The sequence below is a fragment of the Frieseomelitta varia genome, unplaced genomic scaffold, assembly GCF_011392965.1.
Source record: "Frieseomelitta varia isolate USP_RPSP 00005682 unplaced genomic scaffold, Fvar_1.2 scaffold_68, whole genome shotgun sequence".
Lineage (NCBI taxonomy): Eukaryota > Metazoa > Arthropoda > Insecta > Hymenoptera > Apidae > Frieseomelitta > Frieseomelitta varia.
In genome coordinates, this window is record NW_025110456.1 from 230,742 (window position 1) to 250,510 (window position 19,769).

General features: G+C 30.7%; 1 protein-coding gene across 3 annotated transcripts; it reads left to right on the plus strand.

Annotated features, from left to right (window-relative positions):
* Positions 1-1,235: 1,235 nt before the first annotated feature.
* Positions 1,236-19,641, plus strand: LOC122535165 (elongation of very long chain fatty acids protein 4-like). 3 transcript variants are annotated; one of them, XM_043666434.1, is made up of 7 exons: positions 1,236-1,572; positions 16,802-16,883; positions 17,006-17,193; positions 17,279-17,359; positions 17,440-17,611; positions 18,479-18,756; positions 18,882-19,641. In XM_043666434.1, the coding sequence occupies exons 2-7, from the start codon at positions 16,805-16,807 to the stop codon at positions 19,032-19,034; spliced, it is 951 nt and encodes a 316-aa protein (XP_043522369.1). In that variant the 5' UTR covers positions 1,236-1,572; positions 16,802-16,804; the 3' UTR covers positions 19,035-19,641. The 3 variants fall into 3 exon arrangements, with proteins under 3 accessions (XP_043522369.1, XP_043522370.1, XP_043522368.1); XM_043666435.1 differs by lacking the exon at positions 1,236-1,572 and adding an exon at positions 13,567-14,028; XM_043666433.1 differs by lacking the exon at positions 1,236-1,572 and adding an exon at positions 15,967-16,264.
* Positions 19,642-19,769: the final 128 nt, after the last annotated feature.

Below are 19,769 nucleotides of genomic sequence, written 5' to 3' on the forward strand. Positions count from 1 at the left end.
AGCACGAAATCGGCAAACGAGCATTCGTGCGTTTGGTGTAAACGCACCATTAAATTAGTTGGTCTACCGTAATAGCTACTTATTGTGAGAACAGATCCAGAAGCAATCGCTACCGTATAATTTTTTGTAATTCAAATAATTTGAAAACAATTACAAACACGTTCTCTGTTATACCACTTTCACGCAAATTTCTATTCAAGGAACATGTACTTATCGCTAACTGCTATTATGACAATATTACATAACTCAAAACAAAAATATTATCGGTATATATATATATAGATGGCACGAAACGTATTAAATTATCGATTTAAAAAATTTAGGTAATTATACAACAAATAAATGAAGTACTTACCTTAAAAAGCACTTTAGTATATAATATAAATGTAATAAAGTTCAAGGATCATCATCAATTAGAACAGTATTAATAAATCCAGAATCCAATTCAAAATATATACAAAAAGAAATTTGTAAATCTATTCGAGAATCTATTCTAAACTATTATGTTTTAATCTTAATGAAGATGAAACTTTGTAATATATATTGTGACTACATATATATTAGCAATAAAACTGCTAAATAGATATGTGTGTATATCGTGCTATATATATATATATGTAAGTATCAAATTTTATTTTTCTCGAAAATGCTCAAGAAGAAAAGAATAAAGCTTTTACTCTTTCAAGAGAAAGAAGTAATGGAAAAATCGGCAGAACATCTCTCGAAACTGTTAGTTCTCTGTTTTTCCGCGTATATTCTTACAAAAGACGCATTTGTTGGTTGTCATTATTACCATCAACTGTTTTAACGATTAAAAACGACGCAATTATTACAAAAAAGTCTACGATAGAATTTCAATTATCTACGTTAGAATCTCGATCGTTTGCACGAAACTCTCATTCGTTAAGTTTTAACATATAGACAGTATACTCTACATGATAACGTTTACGAGTAAACAAATGAAGAGCGTACGCAATAAGAAATCAGAAATAAGAAGCGTACGACAGCCTTGTTTATTGTACGAATTTCTATACTTACGCGGACTTTCAAGCCCGTCAATTTTGTGCGTTTTCTGCTTTGTACGTTCAATAACTATATATACCTATCGGGACGTGATTTTAATTTTAAAATGTGAAACGTGTTAATTTCAACCGTGTCCGTTGTAATCCATAGGCTAACCTACATTCACCCTAAATTCCCATACGACGTGAGCTCCCCTTAGCGGTTGTATTGATTTCTATGATGGCGGCCGGCCGGCGCCTGCACCGTCCATGCTCGAGGAACTTGAAACATCTATCATCGTGTTTCCCTCGAGATGTATCGATGAAATTGTGCACAGTGTTTTTCTATCGATGTTGCATACTAAAGCTTGATCAATAGATGCGCACGGTGTACGTATTGCGTGAGTTCCTTTGTTAAATTTCGGGACTTATTTATGAAGAGCGAAACGACGAGACAGTGAAGATTTGAAGACAACAACGATGTTCGTGCGTCTGCGAGGTCCTTAACACGAAACCATCACCGGTGTCCCAGTTCCTGACATGAGTCCTATGGTAATTTAAAGAAAGGACGGTGAGTAATTTTCTCTGATGGTTAAATAGAAAGGAGAATGTTTCTGACGATGTGTGTACATGATGTACTGAAAGAAAGGTCGGTCAGCGCAGGGTGGAAGGAAGGTACTGATCGAAATGATTGTAAGTTAGGCATGTATGGTTGCATACAACGAACCGTGTAATTGGTACATGATTATTCTTATCGTTAGTATAATATGTAAATATCTTAGATGGCAACCTGTTAAACCAGATCAATTCATCGATCAAAAGCTATCTACGCTTTTAAAATTAAAGAAAAGGTTAACAAGGGCAAGTAAATTTGAAATATATTCACTTCGATTCTCTCCAATTTGAAATTTGACTTCCGACGCATTGAAATACGTGAAATCCAAACGAAGGGATCATTGTGTAAGACTAAGAGAATGGGAATGAACCTAATTAATTATTTTGTGTAATATATACGCTTTTCTTGAAAGGTAACGATAGCTAAATATAATTATTTTATTTCTTAGAAGCAAGTTAGCTGCATTTAGCTATGCTTAGTTATTCACAATTTATTTTTGATCGAAAAAAAATGTAATAAAGTCTGGATTCAATCGTGGTATAATGAAAGCTGAGTCACTCGAGACCTACTTAAAATACGACCGCGCAATTCTGTTTACTTCAGCGATATATAATATCAGGCATATGTTTCATTTCGAACAAACCTTGGTATTTAATGTTACAAGGAAACCTGACATGTTTGATTGATGGGAAAAATTATTTTGACAAAATGAATTTTTATCGAAATAAAATAAAAAAAAGGATCCATCCCCGATTCCGATGATTTCTTAATTCTCAATATATTATTCTTTTTAATAACTAATAAGTCTGCAAGCATAACATATAATAGCCTCATGATGAGATGACAAGATGTTATAGATAAGAACATACGGTATATGATAGTTTAAAATACGTAGTATATTCATGCGATAAGCATTATTCATTGACTGCTGGATATCGAATGTATGGATTCAAATTCTACACTTGAAACATGGAACAAGAATTAAACATTTATATAACTGCAATTCGTTCCGTTTCATTTTTCTGGTAACCTTGGGAAAAAAATGTCACTGCGCGTAAACTGACATTATAAATATTATTTTTTTCTCTAGTAAAACCTAAAAGTTATACAAATACATTTGATTCTTATAAACACTGTTTGATTACGCATTATTTTTAATTAGTTGTCGCTTAACAATATTTTATAATTTCAATTTCATCTTTTCTCCTGAATCAAATAGCGTGTACATAAATTAGTCGCTGTTAATTGTATATACATAAGTTAGTTGCAAACAACACTCGCATCGAACAACTGCTTTTTTTTTTTCTTCTTTTTTTCTAAGTAACTTTCGTTGTCCAGTCGCTCGGCTGGAAAACATAATCTGCAAAGTTACACAAATCGCGTTTCGAATTAGATGCGTGAGGTATCTCTCCGTGCTTATTGCGCCGGGGAGATTTCACTTTCGCTGCTTCTTCAGTCTTAATAGATAAATTCACAGCTAGAAATGCAAATCAGCCTACGGTGAAATCGACAGATAGAAAAAGATGCTTCGATCGGAAAGAAAAGCATAATAGCTGACTGATTACATGTTCACTGGCAAGTAACCGGTAGCAATCTATTGTTTTTGTTACTTTCTATCGGTAATCTTGATTAAGGAAATGTGTGCGGAAAGAATTTTATTCCGAAGGTATATCTATTCAAGAATAAAGAATTTTTTAAAAAATGTAAGATTAAAACTCTGCGATTAGGAAAATGAAAGTACGTTAAGTGATGATAATTGAAAAATACCGAAATCAAAAAATAATACATCGTTTTACGTACTATACTTTAATATATTGTTTACTGCAATGTACATTTTTTTATTATTTTACCCGCGAAAGAAAGAGAAGCTTTAAACTGAAATTTCAGAATGATATAATTTCCAATGTTTAAATGTTATAGCTTTTCCGCTGATTAGAGTAACCTTCACTGAAAGACATCCAAAATAATATAGAAAGATACAAAGCGAGATATAAAATGATACATGATTGTTTCGTACGATTAGAACATAAGAGAAAATCAAAACAACAAAGGGGGAAACAGCCTATTAATTTCAAGGAAATATTCAAAATTAAGATTTTTGCTTAAATCATTCAGATCTGAGAAAATAAAATTTGCTTTTCTGTGTAACATAAATTTCTATTGTATTATGAAGTCAATGAATTTGAAATGAAGAACTATGCTTAAATTATTAATTAAACTAGTAAAATTATCGTTGCTTCTCCGCAGTTGTTGAATATAAATAGCGTAAAAATAAATATTAACATGAAAATCCTCGTTATTATTAATCGTCGTATATTCTCTCAAGTCTAGACATTGACCTCGAAAGTGAGGTGATCGCAAGTTCAAGCAACCGGTACAGAAGAAAGTGCGAATCAACCTCCTCGATCAAGTTACGCGTCAGGAACATGTTGGTCAAATTGTCCATATCGACATGTACACTGACATTTGGTATTGGTTGCGATAAAAATGTGACTCGTTGCCAGCTTCCTGTCTAGACCAGTTTATAAACTAAACTAACTTCAGTTGTAAACTTGAATTTCCCACGAAATGTTTGCTTCTCCTCTTGATTATTTTCAGGAATGAGATAAAAACGCTAGAGTTTTCTATATTTTCTATATAATATAAATATATAATTATATTTTCTATATGATATATTTTCTATAATTTGAATATAATATAAATATATAATTATACTTTCTATATGATATATTTCCTATATTTTCTATATAATATAAATATATAAATATATTTTCTATATTTTCTATATTTTCCTGAACGTTCCCAATGGAATGAATCTTGACTCGACTGGAAAAATAAATTAATTTAATGAGAATAATTCCCATAATCTTAAGGTTTACATTAGTTTACAAGAAAATTTCCAGGATATATAAATTTCAAAGAACACTTGGGAAGAAAAGAAACATTTAGGAAAGGAATAGTGCGTCGTAACAATTATAAATGAAAGTTAGTGAAGAACGGGATATTGAAAAGCAAGAATTGCTTTCAAAGTGAGACTTGTTAAATCCACGTAGTACAAGATCAATCACCTCTCACCTTTTAAGGTGATGAACAAGTTGAATATCACAGGAGATTGTTTTCCAATTTGATTTGTTCATCCAGATCCCTTGTAGAATGTCGTATCATTTTTAAGATAGAAAATGCACTTGACACTGTAAAGTGTCTAGTCGATGTAAGGGAACTGTGTTAGTAGAGAAATCCGTATCAGGCCAGACAGTGTTTTCACAGAGTGAAACCTTTTTGTACATTGTGGCAAAATGATAAAAAGACTTTTCAATTCTTTAACGTTATATTTAAAAGAAATTACAAGTCAATCGCGACATTAACACATCACTAATTGGTCATAATGAACAAAAAATTAGTGTTCCAACAACCCATAATTTAGAAATCAAGTTGATTTCAACGTGTATTATCTTATTATTTCTTTCTACTTTTGCCTTTTTTTTTTTTTTTCATTTTCCTCTTTTAATTGTTTACTAATTTCTCGTATTTGTTGATCAGTTCTCGATCGAAGTACGAAGAGTCTTTCATTATCAGTGATATCAGTTTCCTGACTCTGATGATGAACGATAACGAAAACGGTTTCACGGCTGCAACGATTCAGGGAATGGCGATGATTTCGACTGATATATAAATAGCCGTCTAGTCTCAGGAGAAAGGAAATGGTGGGACCACTCTCTATCTAACAACTTTTCCCTTCGTTTTGACCAACAGTTTGCCAGCAATTGACTATAGCAAGAGTCTGGAAAGCAATTTCACTGATTCAATTATTTAGATCAAATCAAAAATTATCCTCCAATTAATGACGATTTATTAAAAAAATTTTGTTTCTCCATTACAGACAAATTGTAACAGAAATGTTACACTTGAGATGAATTTATGAACAATATAACGAAATTTAATTGTTTATAAATATCTTCTCTTAATATCTCTAATTTTAAGGGAAATAAAAGATAAGATTCTTTTTCTGCTGAAAAAAGAACGAGTTTCGTTCATAATTTCTTTGTTTACGGTTAGGTTGCGTATGTATAGTCTTGTTTTGCGTTAGGAAAGTAGCTGTATGTGCGTATGCTTGCAAAGAATGCGTGAGAAAGTGTGTATTTAAGAAAAGTGCGCACTTTTTAACCAGCCACAAATGAGTTGTGAAAGGGAGTATTTAAAAAAAATCAATAAATATATAATCTCTCTTTCTCCTTCGTATTTCGATTTGGATGTAATCATTGCAGGAAGCGTTTTATACTTCCGTCATTACGTTAAAAGTATGTATATTGACCACAGCTATATCTTTCGTATATTCTTGTTGGAACATAACTTTGAAGACCATCTGGATTTTAGAAAATATACTATTCTATACTATTCTAATTCTATATTACTATTACTATTACTATATTATTCTAATTCTATATTACTATTACTATTACTATACTATTCTATAATACTATTACTATTACTATATATACTACACTGTTATAGTATTACTATACTATATATACTATACTATACTATATTATTCTATACTATTCTATAATACTATTATTATTAATATTACTATATATACTACACTGTTATACTATTACTATACCATACTATACTATATTATTCTATTCTTTGTTGAATTACACTTACAATTAGTTACTATAGGCAAGTAAACTCGAGTTTTTTGAAATCAGAATATCATATTTTGTACCAACAGGAATAATTTAGAAATATACACCAGACTGTGATCTGAAGATGTAGGAGTATTTTTAAAAATCTATTTCACATTTCTATAAGTAGTATACACCAAGATTATCTGTCACCGCCGCGATACTTACAACGCATGTACATAGTTTTTTACTACTAGCAGTGAAATTAGTCTACAGTACACGTAATAGATTCATACAGTAGGCTCTACGTGTTTTATACACGTCATCGGATATAAAATTAGATTTGTAAAAATTCTTTTACTGTATACATGTGTCCACATATCTCTAGAATAGTCCTGGTATTTATACAATACAAAATGAAACTGCATTTTTTTTTTATATATATATTTCAATTAATTATGAAACGGAGTTGATACCTTTGAGAAACGAAATACGCGACTAAATTTTGAAAATTTTTTACACCATTATGAATTTTATAATGTAAAATATTGCGTGAAGCAAAATTTTTCAGTCTTCCAACAAATGTAAGCTTTAATACTTATAATTTAATATTTAATACCTAGAATTTTTTTAGATTTCTCTTCTTGTCTCAAGAAACTTTATTAATAGATCATAAAATTGGTAAACTATGCATAAACATTGGTTTCTTTTCTTGTCTCAAAAAACTGTTTATTAATAGATCATAAAATTAGTAAACTATGCGTAAACATTGTATTTTGTAATACCGATAACGACAAGGCGATGACGATTTTTAAACAATGAAATATTTACGATTCTCAGAACAGACGACAAATGTTTAACGAATACAGTTAAATATTAACTCGTTGGAACTTCACACATTCCGCAATATTCGTTTCCGTGATATGGGCATCCAAAGTGTGCCAATAGGTGTTTAGCATTAGGTCTCATTCTCACGGTGTATCATAACTTTCAGACATTAGACATTATTTATGTGTGACGTGACATACTATGGGAATAATCAATTTATATAATTCTGCTATTGACGTCTAACATAATCGATTGATCATCGAATTTATTTAATAATTATCAAAAGGAGAATAATGAAATTGTTAAATTAACCAAATTTTAAAAATTATATGCTTAAATCATATAAGGCATAAGAAAGATACAGAATAAAATATAATTTAGCTATGGTTCAGCCTTTACTAAAAGGGCACTGAATGGTATTGTAATTCATTATTCTAATAAGTAAAAATCTGACTTATGATAGTAAATTAGCAACTTAACTCATAATAGGAAAATTATAATAATGTGCACATGACTTCATTACATTTAAAATATACTTTAGCTATGATTCAGCCTTTACTAAAAGGGCACTGAATGGTATTGTAATTCATTATTCTAATAAGTAAAAATCTGACTTATGATAGTAAATTAGCAACTTAACTCATAATAGGAAAATTATAATAATGTGCACATGACTTCATTACATTTAACTAATTTAGGTTTCTAAGTAGATTTATAATTTATAACAAAGAATATGTATTTAAGTTAATTATTCATATAAAAGACTTTTTCCCAAAATATTATACATATATGTATATTTTAAAATGTAAAATATATATAATGTATGCCTTTAAATCACAATTTTACGCAATTAAACAATAAATATTATATCTTATATTACAAGGTGATAAATTTTAATAATGGACAATATTAAATTAAAGGGGGCGAATAATGATTAACATTAACACTATATAACATAAAATGACCATATAACATTTTTATGTGCAGTTCTGACCCTGAGTTAAGTACACGTGTTATTCTAGCATAGAAAACAGAATTATTATTTCTCGTTCATATGATAAACAGTATCTACATACTTATCTCTGATATATTATCTCGTTATACATCTTCCAGCGATTAACTAGCTGTCTGCGCAAACTTAACTCTCTACTTAACTTTATGAATCATGTGAACTGAGAATGGCGAAAATAATACAAATTTTGCATGTATCAAATAATTTTTAACGAGCTAAAATATGTTTTTAAAGAAAAAAAAATATTTTTAGAAGATATGCATCGATTGTTCATCTAATTAAGATACAAATTTTTAAACAAAGAAGCACACAGAATATTTCATTAATCTCTTTATGTATGTCCTTCTAAAAAAATGTTAAGAATTGATGTCAAAATCTCCTAATTGAAAATTTAGAACGAAAAAAATTTATCAACCACGCTACATAACAAAAGTAATTTAAATAACTAAAAATAACGAAGAACAAAAAGTATAAATTGAACTGTTATTAGTATAAGAAACTGTTATTACTTGAACTCAAAATGTGTCAGAGGATTCTACCAGTTGACACAGAATATATGTAGAATATGCTGTGGAATCTATGTCCAACTTTCTCGTTTATTATTTAATAAGAAATATAAGAATCCGGAAGAATCTTTATGTGGTCTTATAATAAAAAACGTATATATACATTTCAGAATATTATGGTCGATTCGGACTTGATTCCGCTGTGCAAAACAAGTTTGATACTATGTAAATGCTCTTTCCGAAGTATGAATCTTCGTGCATATGTATATTAAGCAGTTGATTGCTATCTTTTACTAAAAATTGTTGATCTTGCATTCTAACTTTTCAATTTCTAAATTAAAATTATGAATAATGAACAAAATTATTAATTACAAATGTTGATTATGAATGAAGCTTAATTTTTTCTTAAACAAAATTAAACATAAAAGAGATAAACATATTCAAAAAATGTTTTCTACACTTGCCATTTGTTTTTGCACAAAGGTCAGAATTATTGCACAAAGATAAATATGTAAAATATGTAAATTTTTCATCGAGTATTGCAAGTTTAATAGCAAGTTGCTAAGCTTGCAAATTTTATGGGCCATAAAAAATGCAAACGCGTGCACATCGCGTAACATTGCATTATCATTTCAATTTCACAAACAAGAACTATAGTATTTTAATTATGAGATTTTTACTCGTCATTCCTGCATACGTTTAAAACAACAAAAAAGGTTATCATAATCAATTTATAATTGCATCCTTATAATTTACAAAAAAACGATTAATAAGACTGATTAAAAATGTACATTTTAGAGATTATTTTTATCTAACAGATTAGAATATGAAAAGAAAATTGACAAATTTGAAAAAATTTTCATTCAAAAAGATCTGTTTTTTTTTTCTTAAAGTAAAAAATTAACAGACGTATTTTTTTCACAGGAAGTACGATGTATAATTAGGCAAAGCTTAATTACATTTTCACGGCTATAAAATGTGTTTAGAGTGAGGTCTCGTGATAGCTTGTTAATTGCAACTTTCTCTAATGCAATATCAGATTTACAATGTAGCCACAACATATAGAGCCAAAAAACAAAGAAAATGGTCAAAGTTTTTATATTAATTACTCCATCCTGTGTTAGTATCATGTTACAAAATACTAATCTTTTTGTTCTAAATGTCCTTATGGCAGTTTATTTTCTATTCCAAATACTTTTCTTTACTTCGTTACTTTCACAATTGCTGATAATGAAGATAATTGTTTCAAAAGAGTATATTACGACTTATGGAACATTTCTATCAAGACTGCAATTTTTTTTTTTTATTACTGACATATTTTGCACAAAGCATTATTAAAGTAAGCATTGAGTTTATTTTTTGTGAGACACCTTTTAATTTAGAAAGTCAACACGATTAAATAGCGTCATTGTCGAAAATAAGAGTTAAGTTTAGCACGTATACGATAATTATTACATTGTGGTAATGAGAATAGTTACTATTATACATTGTCAATAGTAGCGACACCTGTTTCACTGTTTCGTTATGCGTATGGAAGGGAGAAAGATGTAAATCCGGATGAAAGTTTGCTCCGGGCGGACTTAAGTTCTATTGATCTCATTTTGCTTATACATATTTTTTGTAGCTTTTGTAAATTCTCATTAACCACGAATGGTTGTAAGACATAACATACATACATCATTATTTTAAATACAAATTGTTACAAGAGACTTTGAGAAAATAAAATTCACCAAATATGCTGTATTTTATTCATCGTCTCCACGAAAATATTGATAGAAATCTTTTGCATGGTACAAGTATAAAAAGTTTCGTTTTCGATATGATGTATTGATAGTTATTCAAGTTGAGTTTTCTACGAAAGCGTACGATTAATGATCGTAAAAATAGAAATCCCTTCTTTCGAATAAATTATTCCCCTTGAAAATATATAAAGTAAGAAGCGCGAGGTTTCTTCAATCTCTAAAATTATTTATTTCAGAGCCACAAGAAGGAAAACAATTCTCTTTTAATCGTATACTAAAATTCGCAAAGTCAGTTAAAATTGTATCGAGTATATATATTTCCTTGACCGAGATATGTTTAAGCGAAGCAAAATGACGAAGCGCGAAGAAAAAAGCACAGACAGGACTATGAGCACGCGTGTAGCATCGACGAAAGTAACTGGCCGCGCTTTCTCCTTCTACAGTCAGATTCCTTTGACTCTTTTTCTTTTTTGTTCACTCTTTTTCGTTCTACGCCTCCAATTTTTGTCAAGGCAACGGTGTCAGCATGTTCTACAATTAAAAATAAGAAGAAAATGTTAGATGTTCGTCTCGTAAATCTCCCATTAAAAAATTATAAGAAAGACATCAAAACGGCATATAAATTTATTCAATTAACCAATATCTAACAATAACGAGCGTAGTTACAATGCTAATAATTTATAATAATTATATACTGCGGATATTTATGAAAATTTCTATGAAAACAAACAAACAGTACTCGGTTTTGAGTACAACTTTGCATATTATATATGTTCTGTATATTCTCGAACATTTAATTAGATAAACATTTGCAAAGAGGAAAGTAAATATGTGCAAAAAGAAAAGCAATATATTTAGTGTCCTCTATGTGAAATATGAAAAATATGAATTTGCATAAATATTCGCGATCCACTCATAATTATCACATGTATCTACGCTGCCAAAATGAAAAATTGATTATTAATCGACTAAAAAGTTGATACGAACATTAGGCACTTAATATTACTGTATATTGCACCCAAAAGTGTCCAATAATGGTGTACACCCAACAGAAGTATTCAGATCAGTCAATTTAATCAGTCAATACATTTCAACGAGATGACCTGAACCTGGTTCTTCCTTTCTTTCATATACTAATTTATCGAAAGAAGCACATGCTTTACGTCAGTCAATATATTAATTCATTTCCGATACAATTGGTTTAATTGTTCGTTATAGGAAATTGTATGATCAATCACTTTTATGCTAAGGATGATTCAACAGTTGTGAATCTAACGAATTATCTTAAAACATAATTAACATAGAATATTCGAAATTTGAACATCTGCAGGAATTAGCGAAAATAAAAATTTTTGCCTAACGTGTTTATTGAAATTTAACATTTGTGTTATGTAAAATGTTACATCGAAATTTATATTAAATTGTTTATCGCAGATGAAAAGACAAATTAATTTCGTATTTAAATATGTAATACATTGATCAAACAATTGTGTCATGTGTAAAATTTACAAAATCTGGTTAAGAAGTTCGCGATTTTGTTTGAATCGAGGGTAAATAAATTTACACTCGATTTCAAGCAGGTTCTAAGAACATTTTTAACACGACTAAAAACCATTGAATCCGAATATTTGAAAAGTGGTCTTTTCTGGTTAAAGGACCACTGACCTGTTTTAATCCATCGCCCCGAAGACAAGTTTTATGTTTTGTATCGCTTTCTCTTGGATCCATATTTACATCCTCGCATCTGTCTGCGCGACATCTCTTAAAATGCCGTAAAATAACTCCGTGCATTCTTCTGTAGACACTTCCGCCTCATAAAAATTCATTTATAATCGAATATTAATTTCAGCCTAACTTTGAATCAACAAATTGATTCAATTTCCAATCTTTTTCAAAAAAAAGGTGATTTTTTATCCAAACTTTACTCCATTCAATACCTAATCAATGTTTAATTCTATTAAGTTTTGCTCAATATAATTCTTTAATTGTTTCTCTGATCTTTCAATCTGACCTTCCTCTATCACCACAATCTTCAATTAGTATCTCTTCAGTTAGTTTCTAGATACCTACTATAGCACGAATTGATTAGTTTATTTAATCTAGAAAAATTTAATATTTATCGCAAAAATACTATTTGATATTCTTAATCACAGCGAAGTATAAATTAAAATTTTTAAAACATGTCAAACGCAAATAATAATTGTGAGTCATCTGTTAATTGAAATTCGTCGTTTTTAACAATTTTAACATCATTTCATTTTTAATTCCTGAAAACAAAAAACCATAAGTGTTTACTTAAAATTATTCCACGATATTCCTTAAAGTTTACATTTCCACATCACATATTTGCCCTACCTTTCTACATCATTCCTTTCCCTTTCTCTTGATTTGCGAACATTTCTACCTGATGACAAATCATTCAACTAAAAACGACAAAAAGAAAAATGGTGGCCAAACATTCTAACCTTCAACTTGAAATCGAGGTCACGGACCGAACAGTCGTGTAACCAGTGCTCTCGAATCCATCCGGTCCTGATTCGATCTGTCGACCATAGCGAGCATCGGCAATGTTCCATGGAAAGCAATATTTCGTGGCCAAAGTCCGACTTTTTTTAAAAATGTTGTGTAAATTTTGATCGATGAAGTCATTTCTTTTTATGCATTCATTCTTCTACTCATATAAGCTTTCTCGATTATTTTCAATCCACTTAGATATTTCTAACATTACAAAATACCTCAAATCTGAGCAAAATGTGAAACAATTGTTATTAGTATGGTTTCTCGGCTAAAAGTTTCATGTTAAACGTCTCTTCAAAACATTGTAGATCCTTTTCTGTTTGCCAAATCGACTGTAAGATTGAAAAATATAGAAATTTGACGACCGTAGCAGGATTCGCGCCTTAAAACTAGAGCTTTCGTACGATCATAAATTCATTCCGAAACGAAGATTCGGGTCTTGATTTGTGTTGAAAGAAAAAAAAAAGATAGACAAAAATGTCTTCAATTTTGGTAATGAAATTCCACTTCTCGTAGCATCGTGGATTCGAGGAACGCTAGCACTCCCTTCGACGATATCTCCCTCATCCGCTACCAATGGTAGAGAGGGGAAAGCAATCACGCGGGGTGGGATACGCGCCTTCATCGTTTTGACCGATTCTACTCGATCTATCCCCACGGATCCGATGTAACCTGTGAAGCAGCGGAGGGGTTCTGGCCTCGTTTAACGTTTCACGTACCGATGAAATCGTACCACCTCCGGGAACGTTAAGCTTGCCACCAGCAGAAACATCGGCACCAAACGGACGACACCAAAGTTATAAAGTGGACCGGCGAAGAGGCTACGAGGCGCTGCCACTTTGCCGATCGACTTCGTCGTACAACGATCCTCTGCTCGTGCGAACGAGCAGAAGCACTGATTTCCTTAGCGGCACCTTCCGCTGGTGTCAGCTGGTGTCCGACCAATAAATTTATCAAAACGTGTCATGTTACTTTGACAAAGCCGCGACTGCGCGTAGGAGAGTAGATCGTCAGAGTAATTAGACTATTGACTAGTGACTTATTTCGCCTCTCGGTATATTCGACGCTGGTCCATCCTTTGATCGTATTTAATCGTATCCGACGTATTTGGTGTGTGTCCGGGAAGACAAGGATCACGAGAGTATCGTCGTTAGCTTCTTGACAATCAGTGATTATACGAGGTAAGACAGTTTCTCTGAATCTTGCTGTGCATGGAATCTATTCAACCGCACTTTGAAAACTGAGCTTTACGTGCAAGTGTGAATGAACTGTAACCGGAGGTGAAATTCATGTGAAGAATATGTGATCTAAATGATTTTTTTTTTCTTTTTTTCTTTTTTTTTTCTTTTTTTTTTTTTAGAACGTTCGCGAGAGTTCTAGATTCTTTTTCTGAAGTTTTATATGAAACTTTTTTCTTTTTTTTTTTGAAGTACTTTCATATTTCGAGTACGTTCATAGATCTTTTCACAAAAGTGGAATCTCGGTGCAGGTATTCATGATCAAAATTCTATTTTGAGTATATTTCAAATAGGGGTGTATATTCATTTGTGAGAAATCTGTATAAATCAAAAACTGGAAGAACATTATTGTCGATTTGATAATATTGCTTGAAACGGTAAAAAAAATTCGAAGTCGGTATTAAAAATTTAAAAGAAATTACTAATAAAAATATAGCAATAGAAATATAATTTTAATGAATTGAAAGAAATAATTAAATAAAACAGCAAGTTAGTGACAAAAAGAAGTTCCAAAATTTGTACTAAAAGTAAAACGCCAAGTTAGAAATCTTTGAATAGTTACTCAGAAAACGATATATTATTATATTATTATTATTAATATTTATTATAATTATATCATAACAAGAAGAATTAAAATTTAATATAATTGCAAAATTTAGAGAAAATTACAATGTGCAAAAATATATTTAGAAAAGAGAAAAAGAAAATAGTGATAAACAAGACGCCCGTGTGAATTACATTTAGAAATTAGAATATTGTTCGACAACGAGTAACTTGTATGTATCACGCATCGATTGTGAGATATCCACGGCATGTTTCGTTGCTACAGCAAGGAAACTGGTTTGTACGTGATTTCACTCAGCTTCCAAAGATTACGAATTGATTTATCAAGGGAGACTTTCACCCGAGAGATCACTTGTCTATTTAGCCAGACGTTAAAAACTCAGTGGTATAGTGGCTGCATCGTGTTAGACTGACAATTGATATAAAAATCATGATTTATTTCCAGCAGAATCATGTAAAAACGCCGATTTGTTCCAGTAGTTTAATCATAAGAAAAAAAAACCTATTATGGCTGAAGAAATATTAACTTCCTTTTTCGATTAATTTAACGCCTGTTGGTTATTGGCTATATTATACTGAGAATAAGTAGAGCTCGAGAACAGTAGATGCTTTTGGCAAGAGAAGGTATAAATTTCGTGAAGTGATATTGAAATTTGATGATCGTAGTTCCAAGTGGCGGCGTCTTGCCGCAAATAATACAGCCGACAATAAAATGATTATGTGTGAAAAACTAACTCGGAAATGTGATATGAATTCTTTTTATATAAAACTTAGTTTTCGAAGAATTTGAATTCGAATGCTTCTCGGATACGCGAGCATTTAGATAAATTTCATTTGCACTATTTCTGATCGAAAGAGAGTGAAATAATTAAAATAAGTAAAGATGAATTGATTGAATTTAATTTTACGGATGTGAGTACACTTAAATAAATTTCTACTAACGTTACTTACAATTAATTAATTACGCGTCAATCAAAAAATATCGAACTACTTTTATTTTATTTTTATTATTATTTCAGTTTTATATTTGTCGTTTTCACAAATATGAAAGAAAATGATAAAATCTCACGTCATGGAAAAAAAAATTCAACATCAATATTCCTATAACAATAGTTCTGCCATACTTTACAATTAAGAAATAGTCGAGTAGTCAAATAAATGGATTAATTAAGAAACGTAGAAACAGATTTCACAGATTCAGATCAACGCTCCATCAAGGTGACTTAATTAAGACAACATGAAAGTTAAATTTGCCATACGAGGGGGAGCACGCGCGCACTTGCACTTGCTACAAGTTCACGGTGAAGTTAGACCGCAAATGAAAGTAGACATTCCTAGATCGCTGTCGAAACATCGAACCAGCTTGAAAGATCCAACGAAACGTGTTTTCGCGCAGACGATTGAAGTGATAGTTCAGTTTGTCCGTTTATAACGTGAAAGTTACATACGACGTTTAAGTGAATGACCGGTTAACGCGCGTGGAAGCTAATCATTGAGCGTAGGATAATGGCGCACGCTTTGAACGAAAAGGATTTTCTTCACTTCTCTTCGTTGGAATTATAATTATATTGTAATAGCAAGCGGACATTTCCTTCAATCAAAGACAATGCAATATGTGAGCGTTCGTTGATATGACGTGAGGGACATAAGGGACATTCTAGAGTCTAGATTAATTTATATACATATATATATATAATTATACTGTCACATACTGTTGTTGTTCATGTATACTGTATTCTGTATATTAAATAATTAAAGTCATTTATGAATTAGAAAATTGTTGTGTACAACGTCGTGAATGAGGAAAAAGGCACGTTATTAAAATCAGATATCATATATTTGTAATATTAAATTATTATTTAAATTATTATTAAAATCAATCTAAGTGTAATCCAATATTAGTAAAATTCTTAATATTATTGTCGCAACAGGATATATTTATAAGTTAAAATAAACATTAATTGTTTGCAAAAATATATCATGAATTTGAACGAAATGGAGAGGAGTGGGTAAACGAGCATTTGAAACACCTAAGCTTCTAATCGCTACATTATAGTATTATATATTCGTTTTACCTTTTATATAAAACTTCGAATCAAGAATTTTCTGCTCACACGCGCAATACAATTTTTATCTTAATTCTTCATTTCAGGCAATGGCAAACTTAATTAATTCCACGACAACTTTAATAAATGACGCCTACGATTATTACCTCTGGACGCTGTCCCTTGCCGGTAAATCGCCATGCTAAGATAATAAAATACAATCCTCTACTGATTTAAAGTAAATAATTTCTCAGTTTTATTGTAACTGAAACTGTAATGTAACGTGTGCTCGTTTCTACGCGTCTGGACAGATGAACGAACGAGAGGATGGCTCCTGGTCGATTCGCCGAAACCTACTTTGATGTATACAATGTTGTACTTATTTATTGTATGGGCCGGACCAAAGATTATGAGAAAACGAAAAGCCTTTAAGTTAACGTGGGCACTTGTTCCGTATAATCTCGCGATGGCCTGTCTTAACGCGTATATCGCGATACAGGTAAATTATTTTCACTATTAAAAAAAAAAATCAACTCATAGTCCCAATTCGGTGTGTTTTAATTTGTGATATTTCTCGTTTGTAGTTATTCGTAGCTTCCACTAGGTTACGTTATAGTTACGTGTGTCAGCCAATTAGGCACGTAACTCGTCCAGATGAATTGCAGGTACATACATTTTTTTAAATTAATTAAAAAAGTAAGATAAATGTTTGTTTAATGTTCGTTCTTCCTTTTTCTTTCGTTAGATCGCTCATGCAGTCTGGTGGTACTACTTTAGCAAACTTTTGGAATTCTGTGATACGTTTTTCTTTATCTTGCGGAAGAAAGATAATCAATTAAGCTTCCTTCATGTTTACCATCATTCCACTATGTTTTCGTTATGGTGGATTGGCATTAAATGGGTTCCAAGCGGATCCAGTAAGTATCTGCGTCAAACTCTCTCTAATGAATTACAAAAATATATTTGTTTCAGATCGATCTATTCTATAGAGACGATTTTATCTCATTGTAATAATCGAACAGAAAATTATTTTTAACTGAAAATAACATCGAAATTAAATATGAAATTGAAAAACTAAATTTAATTTCAAATTGGAGTATTTGATGTATCACGATAGATTACTTTATTGAATAAGCCACTCCAGTCGATAATTTCTTTTCATTTAAAATTAACATTTAAAATACAAGATTATTTATATTTCTCATTAATTCAACTATTCGTTCAAAATATTTTTTTTCTTCTTACTTTTAAATCGTTCAGTTGTTTAATATAATGTAAATATAATCGGTAAAATACGACAAAAATGTAAAATCTGCTGATACATCTAACACCTGCAATGTAGCATATTCCATGTTAATTACACACAAAGATATTGATTTTCTTGGTGATAGTTGCAATGTTATCATATTGTGTTTTTATATTATGACTGGTAAATAATTCATCGCATTGCAGTGAAACTCAAGTTTGAACTATATTATAGCAAGAAATAGATGAGTTTTTTCGAAGTTAAAGTTAATTCTGATCGCATTAATTGATGAATCAGAAATTTCATAGAAAGTTCATGCAATTATATGAAATTACATCTCTTGAATTATGTACAAAATATATCATAATATCTTCAGACATTTATAAATTATGAAATTGTCAGAGAAATTATTAAGAACTCGTTTTCACTAATATAAAAAATACTTATTGACATCATATGCGTATTAAATGTTGCAATTTAATATTCTTTTTGTCATTTCAACTCGATTCATTTTTAATTGAAAGTTCTTATCTTTCAGCTTTCCTACCAGCAATGGTGAACAGTTTTATCCACGTCCTTATGTATTCATACTACGGTTTATCCGCATTGGGACCCTCTGTAACTAAATATCTCTGGTGGAAGAAATATTTAACGATCCTTCAATTAATTCAATTTACCACTGCCTTGATCCTTGGTATCAATGGCATTCGATCGGGATGCGATTTCCCACTCTGGATGCAGTATGCTCTTGTCATTTACATGATCTCATTTATCGTTTTATTCGGAAATTTCTATATCAAAGCCTACATTGCCAAGGTAACTTTTTTTCAAAAGTATTCCTATACTGACTCTAACTTTAATATTAACTTTTTCTAAATATTACCTTGATGTGATTTTTCTTTAATGTTTTTCATTAACGTTAATAATATCAATTTTTTCAGGGTAAACAAGCATACGCGGAGAAACAATTGCAAAAAATGAAAGCGAGCAAGCAATTGAAGAAAGAAGTTACAGGCGGAGCTATATGTAATGGAAATCTTACGAACGGACATGCCAATGGATATTCGAATGGTGTATCTAAAAAGATTCAGTGAAAAATGCACTTCTAACTTAAGATATTAAACGTCATTCAAACTACAAGTATATTTAGTTACAAAATGGAAGTGAATGGAAACTTTCTTCGAGAAATGATTCGATCGATAATAATAATCTGACCAGAATTTTAAATCCTTGTAACTGCCTCGTTCATAAATGAGCGACACTTAATACATTGTACTTATACGTACATATATACATATATATGTGTATATATAAATATATATATATATATATATATATATATATATATATATATATATATATATATATCGTTGCAGAAATTGCGGATTTAATGAAAAAATCCGATGTTTCTCTAACGAATTAACGTAAATGCGACTATAAACTTACCGGCCTGCGATTTTTTTATTCTTGGATGAGCAGCACAAAGTTCAACAAACCGCTGATCTAAGATATTGTAAATACAAATTAGTCGAGTATATTAGCATTTTAGTCGTCAAGTAGGCGAATTATATGAGATCCAGCGTGATCGATTACGATAACGTTGTGTAAGCTTAAACTAAACGATCTTTTTGTGGCTGACGGTTCAAATCTGCCTTGTAAAAAAATAAAAGAAAATACAAGATAAGATCGTCGTGTCGAAAACTGCCTTTAGTTTTTTTTTTTACAATATTAGATTTAAGATTAGAATTCAAATATGACGGTCACATTAAAGTTTAACAACACTTGCACATTTGACGTCTAGGTAATACTGTATCGTGATATTTGAATAT